The sequence below is a fragment of the Kogia breviceps genome, chromosome 5, assembly GCF_026419965.1.
Source record: "Kogia breviceps isolate mKogBre1 chromosome 5, mKogBre1 haplotype 1, whole genome shotgun sequence".
Taxonomy (NCBI): Eukaryota; Metazoa; Chordata; class Mammalia; order Artiodactyla; family Physeteridae; genus Kogia; species Kogia breviceps.
This window is the reverse complement of record NC_081314.1, coordinates 149384208-149404938: the sequence shown is the minus strand read 5'-3', so window position 1 is coordinate 149404938 and position 20731 is coordinate 149384208. Positions and strand designations below refer to the sequence as shown.

At 50.2% G+C, this 20731-nt stretch overlaps 2 protein-coding genes and 1 long non-coding RNA gene across 10 annotated transcripts in view; 1 reads left to right on the top strand and 2 right to left on the bottom strand.

Moving 5' to 3' along the window:
• Positions 1-2797: 2797 nt before the first annotated feature.
• Positions 2798-8370, bottom strand: YBEY (ybeY metalloendoribonuclease). Of its 5 annotated transcripts, XM_059065562.2 has the most exons (5): positions 7880-8367; positions 7326-7556; positions 6214-6342; positions 4867-4935; positions 2798-3842 (listed from the first exon to the last, which is right to left on the bottom strand). In XM_059065562.2, exons 2-5 carry the CDS (start codon positions 7533-7535, stop codon positions 3756-3758), a joined length of 495 nt encoding a protein of 164 aa, XP_058921545.1. In that variant the 5' UTR covers positions 7536-7556; positions 7880-8367; the 3' UTR covers positions 2798-3755. The 5 variants fall into 5 exon arrangements, with proteins under 5 accessions (XP_058921545.1, XP_066891399.1, XP_066891397.1 ...); XM_067035298.1 differs by lacking the exon at positions 4867-4935 and having other exon boundaries at positions 7880-8370; XM_067035296.1 differs by lacking the exon at positions 2798-3842 and having other exon boundaries at positions 4688-4935; positions 7880-8113.
• Positions 7509-20731, top strand: part of MCM3AP (minichromosome maintenance complex component 3 associated protein) — a 43788-nt gene continuing 30565 nt past the window's right edge. Inside the window, exons 1-9 of one of the 3 annotated variants that reach the window (XM_059065553.2) lie at positions 7509-8038; positions 8916-10244; positions 10488-10711; positions 12871-12949; positions 13172-13313; positions 14375-14565; positions 16842-16981; positions 18385-18582; positions 18912-19180. In XM_059065553.2, coding sequence (XP_058921536.1) covers positions 9023-10244; positions 10488-10711; positions 12871-12949; positions 13172-13313; positions 14375-14565; positions 16842-16981; positions 18385-18582; positions 18912-19180 — 2465 coding nt within the window. In that variant the 5' untranslated portion in view covers positions 7509-8038; positions 8916-9022. Of the gene's footprint in view, positions 8195-8915; positions 10245-10487; positions 10712-12870; positions 12950-13171; positions 13314-14374; positions 14566-16841; positions 16982-18384; positions 18583-18911; positions 19181-20731 lie in introns of all 3 variants that reach the window. The other 2 variants (XM_059065554.2, XM_059065555.2) reach the window with 2 other exon arrangements.
• Positions 14731-20731, bottom strand: part of LOC136794297 (uncharacterized) — a 32535-nt gene continuing 26534 nt past the window's right edge. The window contains exons 3-4 of one of the 2 annotated variants that reach the window (XR_010840889.1): positions 18085-18230; positions 14731-15133 (exon numbers count right to left, since the gene is read on the bottom strand). This is a non-coding gene — a long non-coding RNA (uncharacterized lncRNA). Of the gene's footprint in view, positions 15134-17356; positions 18231-20731 lie in introns of those variants that run through there. The other variant, XR_010840888.1, reaches the window with a different exon arrangement.

Here is a 20731-nt window from a genome sequence, read left to right as displayed (position 1 = left end):
TAAACGTCTGAGCCGATTTCCTTATTTTCATGTTGATGTTTTCTTTCCTTCTTTCTCCCCCAGCACTGCGGCCTGGAGGGCGGGGGGTGGGAGGCGGGGAATGGGCACCAGGGAATTCCCATTCCGTTTGACGTTTTCTAACATGGCTTTTCCCTTTGGTTTTATTTCTCAACGTAATTATTAATTCAATAGAGGGAAGAGATTTGACAGAAGTTCATATCTTTGGATGGTCTGGTAAATTGGAAAAAGTGTTTTGTTTACCTCCCAAGTCGGGAGAACCCCGCTTTTCCCTCCTGTGTCTTTCTCACCTGTGAGTCTCCTATACTTTCACACAGAACATTTCACTTCCGTCACCAAATGTGTGGGCTTTCCCCACATCAAGCAGTCCTCTGTGACCCCTGCATGGGTGTCCTACAGTTCAGTCCAGTTCTGACACCACCCACCCGGAGATGGTGTTGGATCCCACAGGTAAGGGCTCAGTCCCACAGGACTGTCCTCACTTCAGACACCAGTCACAAATCCCGGTTGCCACCTGTGTCCCCGTGGAGCGGGGTGCGTCCCCTCCTGGCATGTGGCTGTGTCTGCCGACCCGGCCCCCCGAGCCTTATGCTGTGGGGACTGCGTGGAGGCCTGACCCACGGCTAACTCCATCTCTAGTCCCCTCCCTACTCTGGAGCAGGGGCGCGGGGCGGCACCGTAAGCTCCAAGGTTCTCATCCTGGCTCGGTCTTCCTGGCGACCGGCCCCCACACAGGAGCCACCCAGAGTCACCTCATTGGGACAAAAGGGGCTCCTGATGCTCCTGTCACTTGGGAATTTACGAGGTGCCCCACGTCAGGAGCCAGGGGCAGAGACCAACATACGTGTTTCCTATGACCGCACACCTGGCCTTGCTGGGTCAACCGGGATGAAAGAAACACGTTCCTGAGTCCGGGAGAGTCCAGTGCCAGCGGAAGCCCGGCAAGGCAACCACTGGGGGGCCTGCAGGAGGGGCGGTCACTGCTGAGGAGGGCCTCGTGGGGGAAAGCACCCCGAGGCGTGCCAACCTGGGGAAGCTGGCCCTGGGAGTGAGGGTGGGGCTGCCAGGGAGGTGGGTCCTGGGGTCCGGGTGCCGGGAGTACGGTGGTGGCGTGGCGTGACACCACAGCATAAGACGACATATCTATCTGGTTTTGTCCTGGTTCCTGGCACAGAGCTCATAAAACCTTTGTGATTCCTGCGACAGTGCTAACCAGGTGACTGGGGCGCCGGTCGCTGAGGAGCCAACCCCGATGAGAGGTTGGAACTTAGGCCCCACCCCCAACCTCAGGGAGGGGAGACGGGCCGGAGGCTGAGGCAATAACCAGAGGCCAGCGATTTAATCAAGCCCTGCCACCCTAACAGAGCCTCCACAGAACCCCTAGAAGATGGGGCTGGTGAACACATCTGGGGGGGGCACCCCAGCTCCACGGGGACATAAACTCCCAGATGTCACCCTATGGACGCCTCCATCTGTGTCTCTCGTAAGAAACCAGTGTTTCCCTGAGTTCTGTGGACCATTCTAGCAAATTACCGAACCAGAGGCGGGGGTTGTGGGAAACCCTGATTTCTGGTGACGGTGGACAGTGGGTCCCCTGGTCTGGAGCAGGGGACAGTCTCGTGGGCCTGAGCCCTCCACTTGTGGGGTCTGCACTGCCTCCTGGCAGTTAGTGGCAAGTGTCGTGGGAAAACTTCCCTTCACCAGCTGTGCCCGGCACCCTGACGGGGGTCCCCTCGGCAAGATGTTGAGGACACGAAGCGAGAGGCACTGCGCGTGCTCAGTGGCCTGCGGACCTGGCACGGCACCTCCACGGCATCATGGCCCTGGGAGCTGAATCTACGACACACCTAGGACAGTAAAGGGCTGGGGATGCCAGCGACACCCAGAGCAGGAGCTCTGCTCTGGCAATGCTGGGTTTGCAGGAAGCCCTGGGACGTGACAGCACATGCCTGGGTGGGGTGGGCAGGAATGACCAGTGGAACGATATAGAACCAAGAGGCCACGCAGCCAGCAGCCGGCACAGCTGCTGACAGACCGTGGGGTGGCCTTCTCTCAGATTCAGGTCAGAAGGACACTTGCTCGTATTCTGTACTAAAATTCAAGGCATGTTTTCAACCATATATAAAAACACCCTAGAATTAATAAGAAAAAAGAAAAACCAGTAGAAAATGGGCAATAAGACCTGACCAGTCACCCTTCTGGTGGAGGGGACACCAATGGAGAGGGTCACTGGTGACAAGAGAGACACAGGATGGCCACGGTGCACATGTGGACACCATCCAAGCAGAGGGTCAGGGCACACGCAGGTTGCTTGGTACCTGACACCAGGCAGCAGGACCTGGGGGCCACTACTACGGGCTGCTGGTGGGGACAAACCATCCAGCCCTGGGGAAACACTCACAGGCATCAGCCTATAAAGCTGGACCTCCCACCTCCAGATACCAGCAATTCTGCTCAGGCCCGTACCCAGGAGAAAACCTGCCTGTGTTCTGGACATGACCAGAGGTTCTGCAGGGTCAGCTCTAATAGCAGGTGGAGACCCCCAAACACTCGCTGATAGGACCAGTGGGTCTCAGGACCCCTTCGGTCCCTTGAAAAGGCCTGGGGAGAGCTTTGTGGGGTTATCTTTGGTCTTTGCCATGTTAGACTTTAAACTGAGAATGAGCTTAACTGACGACAAATAGGTCATGTGGCCAATGATTCAGGAACATGACAGGGCCCGTGTCCCCGAGAGCCAGGGAAAGTCCAGGCTCAGAACACAAATCCAGTGGGAAACACGTTTTCATGTTTCTGAAATCGATTTATGGGAGAAACCAAATTCTTAGAATCACAGTACTTGGGGTTTCAGGGTCTCCGAGAGGCTGTGTTTCGTCGCCATGACCAGTTCAGAGCTCCTTGGAGGGTCTGTGGCACTGTGGTCAGTGCTTGGACGCCCCGCGTTGACTCGGCGCCCGCCCCTTCCAGATCTGCTCCCACCCGTGATGCCTGAAGCTTGTGCACAGCTCTGGATAAAGCTCTGGGGTAAATTCCTGGCCTTATTTTCATATTCACACGGCAGGACATACCGACAGGAGGGAGGCTTTCCTACAGGAGGATGGGACGTGGCAGTCGGAGCTCTGCCATGTCAGGGCCACGGCAAAGGACTCGAGCACAGTCTGTGAGCAACTGCCTGACCTGGACCGATGGGTAGGGGTGGGTGATGGCAGGAGGCGTGCTGAGGGTGCCCTGCAGGCGGTAGGCCTGGCCCTGCGGCCACCTCGAGGGTCAGCCTTGTTCCTCACCTTGCAGAGGCACCAAGCAAAGGCTCCAGGCCCCAGTGCTCCTGAGAGCTGGACAGGACGGAATCCAGCAGGATTCCAACGGGAAGTGGGGGCAGGCCCACCTGGGCTGCTTGATTTGTCCTGAAGGGGTGCAGACGTGGGAGATGCCTCTTTGTCAAAGGCAGAGCCCCAGGGAGGAGGCTGTTGACACGCCCCACCTCTGCATCCTGAGCACTTGGAACTATTTTATTTACAACACTGAAAATAACACACCTACTGTGTCCTGAACAAAGAAATGAGTGGAAATTTCTCTCGTGTTTTAAGAGGCAAGTTCCACTTGTGGGATTCAGCGCCTGCTGGGGCTGGCACTTGTGCAGCCCCACAGGACAGCAGTGGCCAACAGGGACCTCAGCGTGGGGGGCCCTGATCCCAGGGGCCCAGGGAGACCCACTTTTCCCCCACACTGTGGCACTTTGGTCAGAAGAGGCCCCTGCTCAGGGGCTGAAGCCTGGTCCCTGTGTACCTGCTCAGCTCCTCGAGAACCTGCTTCTCCTTCTGGTACATCTGAAAGAGAGGGGGTGGGAACAGCTCCAGATTGGCCCAACCTCTGCGGGCCCTGGGGCTCCCTCCCCGAGGCCTGGGGCCTCCCACACAGCCCAAGGCGTGGCGGTGGCGTGTGAACCCTGCAACCAGCAGGGGGCTGGGGCCAGGGCCAGGGCCAGGTGCTGAGGTGGTGGTCTCGTGTATGAAGAGGATTGCCTGCCTGGGTCGCAGGAGAAGGGGCCGGACTGGGTGGCTGGGCCCTGAAAGCACCGGAGGGTGTGTGTGAGGACGGCCCCCTGGGGAAAGGGCAGGCCGGTGGAAGCGCGCTGGAGGCTTTCCTGAGATGCTGCAGGTGTGTGGGAAGCAGTGGGGCTGAAAAGGGGAGCCAGGCAGCCGCAGCAGGGCGGGGGTGGGGTGGGGGGGAGGCGAGGCGGAGCCAGGGTGTGGCCGGTGTGGATCCAGCAGCCTAGGAAAGCCGGGGAGAGGCCCACGGCCCGGACACTACCTTGTTAAGGAAAGAATGCTTTCTTCTAAGCTGTTCAGGGAACGCGTTTGATTATGAATATAATTCGAGTTAATAAAACACAATACGGTGCATCTACCAACACAGACCTTCAGAGACAGTAAACGCTGGCAGCCTTCCAGGAAACAAACTGCCACAGAACTTTACCTGACAGGTCGGGATCAGACACCTGCACGCTCTAAATCCTGTTTCCATTGACAAATACCATCACAATGTCTCTTGTAAAGGTTTTTTTAACTTCAAGCCATTTGAATTTTATAGAACTTATGGAATGTAGTGTCTCTCCTCAGACCTTTCTTTCAACAGTGAATAAATAATGCAGTTAACAGCATTTAGAGAGTCCAATATTTAAGACAAACACTGTCTTTTTTATAAAGCAGGCATTATAAGTTTCTTATTTCAGTGCATTTCTCCATTTGGTTTTCATACTTGACCGCAAGGGGAAGATGGTGCAGCCCCGGTTCCTGGGGCCTCGCGCTGCAGCGCCCCTGTGTGTGTGCTGGGGACAGGGGATGGTCCTACCTTCTGCCACTCGGCCTCCGTGCTGTGTGTGAAGCCCAGCAGGTGACAGAGCCCGTGGGTGGCAGTCACCTGTCAGAACATTAAGAAGCTGCCTCAGGGGGTGGTCAGGACCAAGCCATGAGCCAGGGAGGAGGGGGAGGGGGAGGGGGAGGGGGAGGGGGAGGGGGAGGGGGAGGGGGAGGTCGTCAGGGAGAGCTCGGTGGATGCCTGGTGGGAGGTTAGGACACTTTCTCTGGGCCCAGGCAGGGCTGTGGGCAGGTGGCAGGTCACAGGGGTGGGGTTTGGGAAGCGGCAGTGGGCCTGGCCCCTGTGGCAGGATGTGAAGATCAGGATCTCCTCGGGGCTGGGGTGGGGAAGGGGCAGGTGGGTGGGTAGCTGTGGACACATGGAGGCCCAGGGCAGGGGAAGGGGAAAGGTACCCCGGGCTGTTAGAAGGTGCCAGCGTGCAGCTGGGCACCAGCTGGGAGGACAGTGGCTTGGCCTGGCCCTGTGCTGGGGGCTGAGGGCCCTAGGAGTGTGGGCTGCCCCTCTGCTGGGGGTAAGAGAATCCTCAGGAGGTGTGGGGGAGTGGAAGAGGTCCACAACTGCCCCCCAGCCCAGAGCCCCCAGGGGTGCACAGCTGCTGGCCACAGAGATCCCAGAGCTGAGACCTGTGCTGACTAGTCCTGTCTATGCTGCAGTTGCCCCAACTCCCAGGGAGAAAGCACACCCTCCTCCTGGCAGCACCCTGACGCCTGAACACAGGGCATCTCGCTGGGAAGCTCTAAGCTCTGCTTCAAGCCTAGGAAGCACTAGGCTCCCCAAAGATGATAATTCAGGGTGTGGCTGTTCAGCCAAAGGAAAACACCTCCACTGAATCCACAGGAATGTTAAAACACGACTCACTCACACACCACTTTTCAGAACACTCCCTCCACCCTTCGTGGCATCAAGCTGAGGACAGATCTGAAGGTCCTGGAGGCCAGAATCCTGCCTGCTTTGGGCAGTTCAGTAAGAAGCTCATGCAGCAGGTCTGAGCTGGCTAAACACAGCCTGCTGATCTCCAGAGGTAAAGCTAAGAACAAGGCCACTTTGGGGGCTCCCTCTCCTCAGTTATACACATAGATGCTCCCTGTCCTCTCCCCTCACCCAATGGTGCCATGGGGCACGCAGACCCCATGGCCCAGGCTCTCCTCTCTGAGGGATGGTGAGAGGGTGCTGCCCCTGCCTGTGGGTCTCCCCCAGTAACCTCTGTCCTACATGAGGACGATGGTGTGTACGCCCGTGTCGCCTCCACCTCTTCTCACGGCCTGGATGGAGGACATCAGCCTTTGCTTTGCAATCAGGATCTGTCATTTCAGCACTTACAGTCAGGATGTCATAGTAATCTTCATTTTCTTTGCAGTGCTGGAAGATATACTCCACTCCCAGGAAAATGTCTCCTAAATTATAGTCATCTGGAAAATCAGGCTGGGGAATTTCGCCTGCTTTCAGATTCTGAAAATGAGGAAACACACATTTGGAGAACATGACCTCAGAACACTAACCGATCACAGGCCTACAGATTTCACCCCGAGAGACCCTGTGTCACTAGTCCCAAGGCAGACAAGTCGGGAACTGTGGCAGAGACACTACACACGACTGACTGAAGATGTTCCCACCCTGTCAAATGAACCTTCCATTTCTTGCATCCTTCCTAAGGCACAGCCACCCAGCTCCCTAACTTCTATGGAGCTGAATCACCACATTGATACACGCTTACATTTCTGTTTTTTCCAGTTGTTGTTTTGTCCTAAACAAATAATCTTTCTCATTTTCCCACATAGAGACCGTAAAGACCAGTACATTCAGTTGAGGCCTGTTCACACTAAGCCAGTCACCTATGGCGTGATATTTAGGGTGTTAATATTTTTACTTCCTATCAGGGAAAATGATGAGTGGATACTTTAATACATTTTTATATTACACATTGAACGTTTTATTTTCTTTCCACTTATTTCCTTAGGTGTGACACTAGTGGATTAAACAGTAATCAAGATCTACTTCAAGTAAACTGCCAGATTGCCTTCCAAAAGGGCCGCCTCAATTTATGCTGTTCCAAACAGTGTGGGGAGCCTCGGATCGATCATTCACATAACATAGGTAGTGACCTGATAGATATCACATATTTGTTTAAAATATTCACCCAATTCCGTCCTTTTATTCTCAGAGTTATTTAAAAGTTTTCAATCTATACACATGCATTATTGAGTCACACTTAAAACTGCAGAAGCACTTTCTCATTAATTCACTGATACATAACGTGGGGTCAGGCGGCCCAGCGATAGGATCTGATCAATAGGGGATGGTCACACGGTACTCTCTGCTTTTGTGTGTATTTGAAATTTTTCAAAGTAAAACTTAAAATCATGTCTGTGGTATAATTAACAGGGATTTACTGAGGAAGTTAGGCCAGACAGGAAAAGGAAAACAGCTTTTACCTCGTGAAATGGAAAGGAAAGCACATCTGTTGGGGTATTTTTGTCTCTGTACATCCTATTAATCTGCTGAATCTTTCTGTTGTCGACACAGACGATCCCCAGGTCAAACCTCTGCACCCCCAGGGCTCTCCGCACCGCCTGCACCTTCTCGCGGAGCCGCGCCCGCCTCAGGGGCACCGCCCGCTGCAGGTTCCTGACAACCAAGCTCATCGCGGCCGGACCCACCGCGCCCTATAAAAGGCAGACAAATCAGAAAACCCTCCTAAGTTCTGTAGAAACACCCGCGCACACACACTCAATTCATCTTGTTTGGTGGAATTCGTTGAAAAACATCATGGAATGTGCCTTTCACCATAATGAAGCCATAACACGGAAGGACGTGAACAGGCCGTGGAGTCAGGCGCGCCAGACAGACGACAACATCCCCTAGGAAACCGGGGCGGCGGGGAGAAAGGGCCCAACGGTGAAGGGGTGCACAGTGGGGGCGGGGCGGGTAGCGCGCCCCGTCGGCTCCGGGGACGCCCGCCGCCCCTCTTTGGGGAGGAGGAACTTACCGGGCGGAAACTGGCGGGCCCGGGCCTGGACGCCGCTTACCGGAAGCTCCGCTGCCGCCGCCCGACCAGAAAGCGGAACCCGAGCGCGTCGGGGCCCAGGCGCGGGACGGACCGGAAGTGGGGCCGCATAGCTTTCTGCGCGCCGCGCGCAGTGAAGCGGTGAGTTTGGCTGTCTCGGTCTTTGCGTGCGGCTCCAGCCTGGCGCCAAGGGGCCTTGGGACGGCGGGAGGCGGCGTCTCTGAGCCGGACGGTGAGCGCGGCGCGGAGCTCGGGCGGGCGGAGGTCTCCCCCTTTCCCGCCGCCGCGCCCGTGTTGGTAACGGAGGGGGCGCCAGGGGCGCGGGGCCAGGGTCGCCGGGAGGACACTGCGGGCGCGGCGGGGGGAGCACAGCGGGTGCGGGGGGGAACACAGCGTGTGCGGGGCCACCCACCGCGCCGCCCGAGGTTTGGATTGCGCTGTACCGGTGCCCCTGTCCCTCGGCGGTCTGGGGTGGGGCAGCCTCTCTGCGTGAGCACTTTTGTTCTTCAAGCCAGCTCCTGGGAGTAATCGCTCGCTTGTAAAAACGCAAATTATTTCTTTGTCTAGAAAGAGTATTTGGTGCTCTGGTTACTGGGAGAAAAATTAGACGGGAGGAAACACTGAAACACTAATGTTTTAACAGTGTTGCATTCTAATTCTCTGGCTGTCGAGATTGAAACACGTCAGAAACCTCCTGTCTTTAAGTTGAAAAGAGTAACGGCATGTATTTTCATATTGCTATTTGAGGTTTTCCGTGAATTTACCGATTCAGTAAGATGTTTTGAATTTTTGTTTTTAGTTTTAAACGATCACGCTTTAAAGCTCCGTAACAAAGTAATTTATTTGTACCAACTTCTACCCCGCACTCAAAACCAAACCAAAATAAAACAACCCCACCAGTTGGCTCTCAGAAAATAAGAATACTTAGCCCTTTGCTTTACCTGACACGTGATTAAAAATTCTTTTCTTAATCTTCCAGCGCTACATAGCTGTGATGGTCTGAATTTTTGTCTTTCAGCTTATTGTGAAGATGAGGGGGAGCTCTCTAGCTGAACAGATCGTTTGAGGAAGGGGACTACTTTTCTGCACGTAGTATTTATTACTTTCCAATAATTGGATCAGAAGATGAATCCAGCTAATCCGTTCAGTGGGCAGCAGCCTAGTGCTTTTCCACCATCTTCCAGTACTTCCATAGGGACGTTTCAAGCTAAGCCACCATTTCGGTTTGGTCAGCCCTCTCTTTTTGGACAAAACAATACGTTATCTGGGAAGAGCTCAGGATTTTCACAGGTGTCCAGCTTTCCAGCATCTTCTGGACAAAGTCCTTCTTCTTCAGTGCAAACATTAGGATTCTCCCAAACCTCAAATGTTGGACTCTTTTCTGGACTTGAACACATTCCGGCCTTTGTAGCTACCTCTGGGCCTTCAAGTTCATCTGTGCCTGGAAACCCAGGATTTAGTTTTAAGTCACCCAACCTTGGAGCATTCCCAAGTACTTCTACTTTTGGACCAGAGACTGGAGAAATAGCAAGCTCTGGTTTTGGGAAAACAGAATTTAGCTTTAAACCTCTGGAAAATTCAGTGTTCAGACCAATATTGGGGACTGAATCCGAGCCAGCGAAAACTCAGAACCAAATTACTTCTGGATTTTTTACATTTTCCCACCCAGTCAGTAGTGGACCTGGGGGACTGGCCCCATTTTGTTTTTCTCAGGTGACAAGTAGTTCAGCCACCAATTCAAATTTTACCTTTTCAAAACCAGGTAATAATAATTCATCATCATCTGCCTTTACTTCTGCTTTGTCAAGTCAAAATGTGGAGGAAGAGAAGAGAGGCCCAAAATCACTATTTGGAAGTTCTAATAGTGGCTTTACTAGCTTCCCCATATCTTCTTCAGGGTCCTTGGGTGAACCCTTCCCAGTTAGCAAAACAGGTGTCAGACAAGGATGCAAAGAAGCTGTTTCCCAAATGGAGCCACTTCCCAGCCTCATGAAAGGATTGAAAAGGAAGGAGGACCAGGATCGGTCCCCAAGGAGGCACGGTCATGATGCAGCAGAAGATTTGGACCCTCTGTTGAGGGGCGATCATCCTCCAGATAAACGACCCGTCCGCTTGAATCGACCCCGGGGAGGTACTTTGTTTGGTCGGACAATACAGGATGTCTTCAAAAGCAATAAAGAAGTAGGTCGTCTGGGCAACAAGGAATCTAAAAAGGAAACTGGCTGTGCCGAGTCTGGGGAAAATGACCACTTGGCCGTCCCAGGAGGCAGTCCGTCTGTCCTGGCACCTTCCCGGCTTCCAGGTGTGAATAAAGAGGAAGAAACTGAAAGTAGAGATAAAAAAGAAGGTGCGCTCTAAAAATGTACAAAATACAGTAAATTCTGCTGACAAGTTCTTGGTAAATTTCCCTGGGTGTTAGTTTGAATTTCGTAGTAAACCCCCTGTAAACTAGGGATCCTAACATACCATAGGATCTCAGAGCAGGTCTTACATCCATGAAAATTTCCTTTGCTCTTACCTGGTTAATGCCTCCTATTGTTTGGAAACATTGCATCTGATACATTTCTGTGCCTGTTCTCTGATCCCCTAGATTCTCTAAGAGGAACTCCTGGCCGTCAGAGTAAAAGAAGTGAGAGCACAGACAGTCTTGGGGGCTTGTCTCCTGCTGAAGTCACAGCGATCCAGTGCAAGAACATCCCTGACTATCTCAATGACAGAACCACTCTGGAGAAGCACTTTGGCAAAATTGCTAAAGTGCAGCGCATCTGTACCAAGCGCAGCAAAAAGCTTGCAGTGCTGTATTTTTTTGATCATGTGAGTACTCCGACAAAGTTAGAGTGAGCTTTGGCACTTTAAAACCTGTTTTTAAAAACCTGTCAGTTATTTGCTTGCTAGAATTTAGAAAAGTACTCTAATGTCTTAACTTAGAGAGACTGGAATAGCACTCTTTATTTCATAAATTTGAGTCATTTATGAAAAGCTTGCAGTCCGCACTGGATGCAGTGTTCAGAAATGCTGGGTGAATGATTCCCGCGAGGTCAGATTTCTCTAAAGCACGTGGGAGTGTCCGGGTAACCACACAGCACTTTTTCAAACTTGTTTTCTTGTGTTGTTTTTGATTTTGTTTTATGTGGTCATAGTACATGATCACTGTAAACATTCAGAGCAATACAGAAAAGGTTAAATCTTCTTGTAATCCCATCCTCCAGAGAGAACTGCTGTTAATCGTTTATATACCTTGACTTTAAATTTATGTATATGCACATATATGCATAACACATTGGTTGTAGGATGTATACTTACATGAGCTGCTCACATTATGTAGCTTTATATATTTTGTTATTCTGAGTATTCTTGTGGGGAAAAATTACGTTCTATAAAAATTTAGAAAGCATGTTTTCATATTTTTTTAAATGATAGAAGTATTATCTGTCAGCATCGGGAAGAAACCCAGAAAGTCCTATGGCACGGGGCACAAAATCACCCATAGTTCTATCCTCTTAAGATATCAACCATGAAGATTATGGTAAACGTCTTTGTAAATATGTAGTCACATCGTTTTTACACAAATGGGATCACAAGCACATGTACCGATTGGTAACCTCTTCGTGTGGTCATCTTTAGTAGCTTCTCAAATCCATGAACAGTGGAGATGAGAATGGGGTTGTTAAGTGCTACATGGCATTCTATCCTGTTTACCTATTTGGCTAACTTTCTGTTTGTGGACATTTTTGTGCATACATTTCTGAATATATCCTTTGTTTAAATTCCTGAGAGTGGAAGTTCTGTGCCAAAACATGTGCAGTTTTAGGGGTTTTGCCATTTTATTCCCTTCTGTTGATTTTTTTTTTCAATTTAGCAGCATTAATTACGTTCACAGTGTTATACAGCCATTACATTATCTAGTTCCAGAACTTTTTCATCCTCTCAAACAGAAACTCTGTAACCATTAAGCACTAACTCCCCATTCCTTCCTTCCCCCAGTCCCTGGTGACCTCTCATCTACTTTCTAGCTCTATGAATTTGCCTGTTCTAGATACTTCAGATCAGTGGAATCATGTAATATCTGTCCTTTTGTGTCTGGCTTATTTCAGCCAGCATAATGTCTTCAAGGTTCACTCGTGTGGTTGTATTTCATTCCTTTATTCCGTTGTGTGGGTGTTACCACATTTTGTTTATCTATTCATCTGTCCACGGACATGGGTTGTTTCTATCTTTTGTGTATTGCTGATAATGCCACTGTGAATATGTTGTGCAAATATCTCTTCAAGACCCTGCTTTCAGTTCTGTTGGGTATATGCTTAGGAGTGGAATTGCTGGGTCATACAGCAATCCTCATTTTTTTAAAGTTATTTTCTAGCTATTGCAATGTGCTTTTTCTTCTAGCTGAACCCTAAAAAATTACATAAAAATAAAATATATAAATATATTGTCACCGTAAGCAGTTCATTGATACTGGAAAGTTGAGGTCCTTCATCACCCCCATCTCTCCTGTTAGAGCAAGCGCCATTATCTAGCGTGGTGAGTGTTTTCCTAAACTTTTAGTAGGTACATCTATAGGTATACTAACACATAGTTGGTTTTGTGTATGTATATTTTATGATAAATTGTACACCGTGGGTGTCATTCTGCAGCTTCCTTTTGGGTTTAAGTGATTTGGCAGTCTTTCTGTTCCTGTGCAGGAAGCCAGCTGGTGAGACTCATCTCACCAAATGCCAGTAAGGCCAAGTTTATGGGTTCTATCACAGTAAAGTGATTAATTTCGAAAAGGAGAATGGCAAATACATGCTTGTGAGACAGGCAGGGTAGGTGAGGGCTGTGGCTGCCAGGGCTGAAGGCAGATGGTGTGGTCAGAACATGTGGCTGGCAGAGGTGTAGCTCCGCTGTATGGAATTCTGCTAATTGCATTTGAGAGCTTCATTTCCTTTGGCCTCCTGATGTCCTTGTACTTTGTGTTGTGGACTGTTTTCCAGGCATCTGCAGCCCTGGCTAGGAAGAAGGGGAAAGGTTTGCATAAGGATATGTCCATCTTCTGGCACAAGAAAAAAACAAGTGAGTTTTCAGTTGATCTTTGCACAGTCTCTGCTGCTTTGTGTGCAAGGCCTTCAAGCTTTGAGTGGCGTGGGGGTGGGGTGGGGCTGCCTTGTAATATTTCCTTGGGATCCTCTGTAACATCCTGTCACAATTACAATATTACTTTTTCAAGAAAAAGTAAAGTGCAGTGTTGAGTGACTCGTGATATCATAAACTCTGTTCTGACCTTTGTGTCCTCAGGTCCCAACAAGAAACCCTTTTCCCTCAAGGAGAAACAGCCAGGTGATGTTGAAGCTGGCCCGGGCACCGAGGACACACCCTTTCAGCACTCCCCTCTTGGCAAGCCCGTGGCCAGGGCTGCAGCCAGCAGCCTGAATAAAAGGTGTGGCTGGTCCTTCCGAATGCCTGTGTTTTACAGGGCAAGTGGTTTCTGTGACTTCTACTGTCACTAAACAGGAGGGATTTCATAGCCATCATGACGGCGTGGAAGGGAAGTGGGTGATATGCTGACACCTAAGTAGGGGCTGAAGGATGAGAAGAGGGCCTGCGGAAGGGGACGAGGCAGGCAGCCCTGAAAAGGCCCGGCCCCCACCTCCCTCAGTCCCACAGCCCACGCAGCTACTGTCGTGCAGTCCGTCCAGTGTATACATATATAGGCAGTCACTGTTCCCCTTAAAACGTCTAATTGCCTGTAAACCACGTGTTCGTAATAATCGCTTCTAGCAACGTTTTAACTGTGCAGCCGTGTGCGCAGCTCTCAGGCCAGGTCTGGCACTCGGTGTGCACTTCAGGGACCTCCCTGTGTGCGTGGAATCTCCGTTCCCAAAGGCTCCTCCCTCCCTCCCTCCCCTGCGCTCGTGGCCCCAGACTCCTGTGTGACCTCACTTTCCTTTTCACATCAGGCCTGCTTCTGTTCAATCCTTCTTCACATATTTTGGTCAATGTATAGTTTTCCTCACGTTTTGCAGTCAACAGTTTAGTTGTAGATTTGCTTTTGTTTTTTCCTTTCCTTACATCTTCTTTGACATTCAAGTTCATGGAATGTTGAAAGCCAGCTAGAACATGGGGAAGCTGGCAGAGAACTCCCAGTTCTTTTTAGTACATCCTTCTACTGAAGGGGAGCTGTGTATGAAAACGTGTAGGCGTGGTATTTCCTCGTGGTGTTAAAACGTTCTTTTGTTCCACTCTTAGTTTCATTTCTTTGAGATAAAGTCTACAGATACTTCATTTCAGCTCTTTAAACGGGCGCATCTCACTTTTGAAGAACACAAATCACGCGCAGTATGGGTGTCGCCGGTGTCGTCAAGGCCGCCTCTCTACAGCGCTGGGCTTCCCAGCTGTAGAGGAGCAGGGTATCTTGGAGGATAAGGGAAGTGCTCGGATGTGGAAATGATCCGAATGCCTGATGGACACACAGTTCTCAGCGTGTCATCTTCCTTGTAGCTCTCCAGTGAAGAAGCCGAGTCTTCTGAAGCCCCCTCAGTTTGAGGGAGACCCGTTTGACGAGGGCGCCGAGGGCTCCGAGGGTCTTGGGCCGTGTGTGTCGTCTCTCAGTGCCCTGATAGGTACTGTGGCTGAGACATCTGAGGAGAAGTACCGCCTGCTTGACCAGAGAGACAGAGTCATGCGGCAAGGTACGGGGCTGCGTCTCTGCTGAGGCAGGCTTCTCGGGAGCCATGAGGGCAGGGGTGACCTCTGTCTGTGGGCGCCACTGCCGTTGAGTCTGCACGTATGATCTCTGTTGCTTTCTAGTCTCCTGAGGCAGTGAATGTAGACATGGAGATAGTGCAGATGTGTTTGTAATGTAATTTTATTTTCGGAAGAAAGCCAACAAACCATTGATCCACGCTAGATTAAATAATTTAAAAGGGCAGTTTTTAGACATTGAGAAAGCACACATGAAAAAAATAAAACCTTCCTATTTAACAGAAATCACCACAAAACTACAAAAGATGTCAATCCAGGGGAAAAATCTGTAGCTCATCACAGACAAAGGGCTGATTTCCCAGATACAGAAAGTCCTGTAGAGTTAAGTATAAAAAGACCAAATCCAGTAGAAAAACGAGTAAGGTCTGAGAGGTTCAGAAAAGGAAGTGTCAAGAGCTCTTGGAACTTCCCTGGTGGTCCAGTGGTTAGGATTCGCTGCTTTCACTGCCGAGGGCCTGGGTTCAATCCCGGGTTGGGGAACTAAGATCCCACAAGCTGCTCGGTGTGGCCGAAAAAAAAAAAAAGAGTTGGCTCTTAAACATGGAAAATAGAAATGGAAAGATGCAGATGCTCTTGGCCCATCACACAGCATCAAGAGATTGAGAGATGCAAACCACAGCCGCTAGGGCGGCATCTCCCCATCGGGCCCCGGCGCTGCCTCCTTGGGCGGGCTGCTGCGGGGGAGACAAGTTGGCAGTGTCTTCAGGCTTGGGGACACTTGCGCCTTTGACCCAGAATTCCACCTCCAGGAGTGCGTCCCACAAACTACCCCACGTGCGTGTGATTCACTCACAAGGTGGTTTGTGATGACAGAGGTTGGAAACTGACTGTCCATACGGTGGGATTCTAAATAGCCTGAAAGAAGACTGGGGTTTCTTTATGGAAAAATGATCAGTATTTACTGTGAAGTGGAAAAAGCAGGGTGTGGGGGAAATGTCTACCAGTCGTGTACAGGAAAGGGGAAAGTGTGTGTGTGTCCGTATATAGGTAAGCGTACTTGCTTATGTGTGTGTAAAAGTCATGGAGGTGAGAAAGGATCGCTCACGCTGATGGTCAGGACAGGGGAGCAAGGGCGGGGGCGCGTCCCATCTTGGACATTGTTACACCTTTGGAATGTTGAACCACGCGAATGTATTTAAAACCTACTCAGAAAGCAAGTGTCCTATTAACACTAAGCAATATGCGCAGTGACCAAAAATAAAACAGCACATGTACCCTTCTTTGCAAAGGTTTTTCAAAAGTAAGTTTAACCTGTAGGATTTTCCTCTGTGGAGAAGCTGTAATGGAATAATCACAGTGTCTCCTTAACACGGTAATAAAACCTGCCATTATACATTGTTGTCATTGACATGTGATTTTTGTATTCCAAAAAGAAAATTATTACTAGATATTGGAATTTTAAAAAATAAAAATAAGATGTGAATGTTTTAAAGTTTAGGTTGTTGCATTCCATTTCATTTAAAAGATACTTTTTTTTTTGGTGGTACGTGGGCCTCTCCCTGTTGTGGCCTCTCCCGCTGCAGAGCACAGGCTCTGGACGCACAGGCTCAGCGGCCATGGCTCACGGGCCCAGCCGTGGGCTGGGATCATGTGGGATCTTCCCGGACTGGGGCACGAACCCGCGTCCCCTGCATCAGCAGGCGGACTCTCAACTACTGCGCTACCAGGGAAGCCCTAAAAGATACTTTTGTTAGCTATTTAATTCTGTGGGTCATCATAGTGGTTCATCATAGGTCAGAACCCAGCTAACTTCCATTATGTGATTCCTGTTATACTAAAAACATGATGAAATACTGAGAGTTTTAGAATACCGGCAAATTTTGAATATTTTCATTTAACAAATTGATCCTTTTAACAAAAGTACTGGAGCATGATTGTGTGTCATTGAGGTCATTATAGGAGCCATAAACACCCATGTGTGCACCCCCCACCCCCCAAGAGTGCCCTGAAGGTCTATGATTATTGGAGACCCATCTGGAAAGGGCAGAAGCCCTGGAGGGTCTTCATGGGCCTTGATGGCCTGTCACCTGGTATGGCAGGCTGTGCTTTCCTTTCTCTAAGGCCCAGTGTTTTTAAAATTTCTTTCTTTTCCCTTGTAGTTTGATGTTTATTTTTATTTCTCCTTTTATCATTATGAAAGTGCACTTCTCTGGCTTCCTGGCAACTGTGTGGTGCATTCTTACTTTTTCCTTGATGCCTTCAGCTCGGGTGAAAAGGACCGACCTGGACAAAGCGAGGACTTTTGTTGGGACGTGCCCGGATATGTGTCCCGAGAAGGAGCGATACATGCGGGAGACCCGGAGCCAGCTTAGTGTGTTTGAAGTGGTCCCAGGCACTGACCAGGTAGAGCACCACGCCCCCAGGGTGCTCGCCAGGCTGCTGTCCGTACTACTCACTGGGGTGGAGGGGCGTGTGCAGGGGAGGGAAGGCTGCACTGGTCCTTTCTGTCCATATTTGGGCTGGTGTTTACTTTTCTAGAGGGCAGTGGGGATGTGCTGTGAACAGTCGTGTTCCATTGTCTGCCTTGTGAGGTGGGTAGGAAGCAGTCTTGCGTAAGGTGACTGGACCATATGGTTCCCTGAAGAAATAGAGATTTGTTTCATAAATTAAAAAAAAAATTTTCCCATGTTTTCACAGTTTTATTCCTGTCCTTTTTTATGTTTATATTTTGTGCGTTTGAAATGATGCTCTGGGTATGACTTTGCATGAATCTTTTTCACTTAACATTTTATTATGAGCATTTTCTTTTGTTATGGTCAACTCTTTATAAGCATTCAAAGTTTTGAATGTAGGCATAGTATTTGATTATGTAGCTCTGTCCAGACTCCCCATTTTGCAATCACTAGGCTGTTTCTGATTTTTCAGTGTTACTAAGAATTCTGTTGGGCATGCTGTGTGTGATGCCTCTAAGGTATTCAGCTTCCTTCCTTCTGACGGATTCTACGCATGAAGTGCTGTATCAGATGTGTGACCTTTCTTAAGGTTCCTGAATATGTGTCAGTGCACGTTCCCAGTTGTTTCCCCAGAAATCTGCACCATTTTAGTTAGATTCTTTTGCTCTCTGTTAATTTTGCTTGTGGGCTTCTGCTCCTTTTCCGGCCGCTGGTTTCACACAGCTGCCTTCGCCCGACTCAGGGTCCCCAGCTAGGCAGCAGTTGTCAAGGCGAAGGCCCAGCGCTCCTGCCCCAGGAGACGGTGATGACAGCTCCCAGCCGGTGCCAAGGCCTGGGCTTACGGGCGTCTCGGCTCCACCCTCAGCTGCACCTCTTCAGCCTCTTCCTGCAGGTGGAAGGTGCAGCTCCAGACTCGTGAGGGCCTTCCCCAGGCCCTGCTGCCCCCCTGCCCCCCCTCGCCCTCCTCACTGCCGGCTCCGTTTCTGGTCCGTGTCGGCGTAACCTGGTGTTTGGGCGCGGCTGAGACCTTTTAGAATCTTCAGCGTCCTTTACCTGTCACACCTCTGTGCTTGGAGCCAAGCGGCCGTGTCTTCACTAAAATTCCTCCGTGTGTTGATGTGATAGCCTCTTGTCTCCACTTCTTGTCATGTTTGCCAGAAACAAGTTTCTCTATCTTGTCTTTGAATTTTAATTGTTACCTGCAAAGAGAAATTTTACGTCATAAAATTGTATTCTGTAGTATTGACCTTATTGAAGCGTGTGTGTGTGATTTTCCCCATTTTCAGGCACAGCAGCTGGGAGGCTGGCCTGGCACCTGTCACGCAGCCGCTCGCCCCTGTTCCCCGCCCTCAGGTGGACCACGCGGCAGCCGTGAAGGAGTACAGCCGCTCCTCAGCAGACCAGGAGGAGCCCCTGCCGCATGAGCTGCGACCCTCGGCCGTGCTCAGCAGGACCATGAACTACCTGGTGACCCAGATCATGGACCAGAAGGAGGGAAGCCTGCGGGACTGGTACGACTTCGTGTGGAACCGCACGCGGGGCATACGGAAGGTATCAGCCACTTGTGATGTCCAGGGTGAGAGTGAGAGTTCTTGTCATTTTACTCAGTTACATTTCATCCGCAACAAAAAATACACTGGTACTTAAAATCATTACAAAGTCCTTTTAAAATGTACTTCGTGGGCTTTGTTTCAAATTGAAATCTGAGAAATTCAGGTAATAAGCACGATTTTTCTAGTAGTTGATTCTTACGTGTGGGAATACGTTAATGAGAGCTGTGTGTATACGAGAAACGTGTATGTAAGGCGTGTGTGCGTGTGTGTGTACAGCGCGCGTACAGCACATGTGCATGTGTAATTTTCCACCTCACTCGTGTCCAGGACATCACGCAGCAGCACCTGTGTGACCCAGTGACGGTGTCTCTGATTGAGAAGTGCACCCGGTTTCACATCCACTGTGCTCATTTCATGTGTGAGGAGCCCATGTCCTCCTTTGATGCCAAGATCAACAATGAGAACATGACCAAGTGCCTTCAGAGTCTGAAGGAGATGTACCAAGACCTGAGAAACAAGGGCGTGTTCTGTGCCAGCGAAGCAGAGTTCCAGGGCTACAACGTTCTGCTCAATCTCAACAAGGGGGACATCCTAAGGTGAACTTCCCGGTTCAGAAGCCAGCCTAAGCCATAGGGAAAGGCAGGGTTTAACCAGGAAGAGAGCACTTAGGATTAGCGGTGCCGGGAACCCTGAGTTTTCTCTGGTGTCGAACTCTGGGACCTTAGTGAGAGAGCTGGGCTCGGCCGTGCAGCCCCTGCAGCTGAGCCGCCGGGAGCAGAAGCTGGGGGTGCCTGCCGGCACCAGTGCATCCAGAGTGGCCCAGGGCCTTTCTGAGGACAGGCTCTCCTTGTCGGTGGGAGAGCACGAGGAAGGAATCTGCTGTATGAGCAGAATGGACGAGTGAGCTAGGACAGGCAGGCTCCGAGTCCCCTGTCAGAGCTGTCAGCGTGTTTCCTCGTATCTGTGCACACAGACCTCGTCAAAGGTCCAAGTCACAGGAGAGGAAAACATCGTGTGAAACAGAAATGCTAAGGGTGGGGTATTAAGAATGAATTTTAAACCTTGCCCTGATCTATCTGTAGACATTTATACGGTTAGAGTCCACTAGCCTTCCATTCCTGTCGTTGGTAAACTGGATCCCAAGTTTCCCTTATTTATGCTGAAACTGTTTTTCAGCTTGCAGAGTATGTAGGTGTGTGACTGATTTTAAATTAAGCCTTGGAGATAAACTAGTTAGGGAAAATGGCTGTGTAGTCTTTTCGTATATGATAGGCATTTGTCCCTTATCTTGAGTAATTCTTGAATAATTAATTTTTGGGGTTTTTTTCGGCCACACTGCGCGGCTTGTGGGATCTTAGTTCCCTGACCAGGGATGGAACCCGGGCCCTCAGCAGAGAGAGCACGGACTCCTAACGACTGGACCATTGGGAAGTCCCCAAATCAGTTTATCTATAAACAAAACAAAGTTAAACTTTGTTTCTTAGATGTCATCTTCAAACACAGCTGGCAGTCAGTTGGCATTAAAGTAACTCTTTGATAATCAATTCTTAAATTATTGCTTCAGGGCTTCCCTGGTGGCGCAGTGGTTGAGAATCTGCCTGCCAATGTAGGGCACACGGGTTTGATCCCTGGTCTGGGAAGATCCCACGTGCCGCGGAGCAACTGGGCCTGTGAGCCACAATTACTGAGCCTGCGCGCCGGGAGCCTGTGCTCCACAACAAGAGAGGCCACGATAGTGAGAGGCCCGCGCACCACGATGAAGAGTGGCCCCTTGGGGCTTCCCTGGTGGCGCAGTGGTTGAGAGTCCGCCTGCCGATGCAGGGGACACGGGTTCATGCCCCGGTGCGGGAAGATCCCACGTGCCGCGGAGCAGCTGGGCCCGTGAGCCATGGCCGCTGAGCCTGCGCGTCCGGAGCCTGTGCTCCGCAACGGGAGAGGCCACAACAGTGAGAGGCCCGTGTACTGCAAAAAAAAAAAAAAAAAAAAAAAAAAGAGTGGCCCCTGCTTGCCACAACTAGAGAAAGCCCTGGCACAGAAACTAAGTCCCAACACAGCCATAAATAAATAAATTTTAAAAAAATTATTGCTTCAATTTATTATTCATCTTTTTTTAAAAAATTAATTAATTTATTTATTTTGGCTGTGTT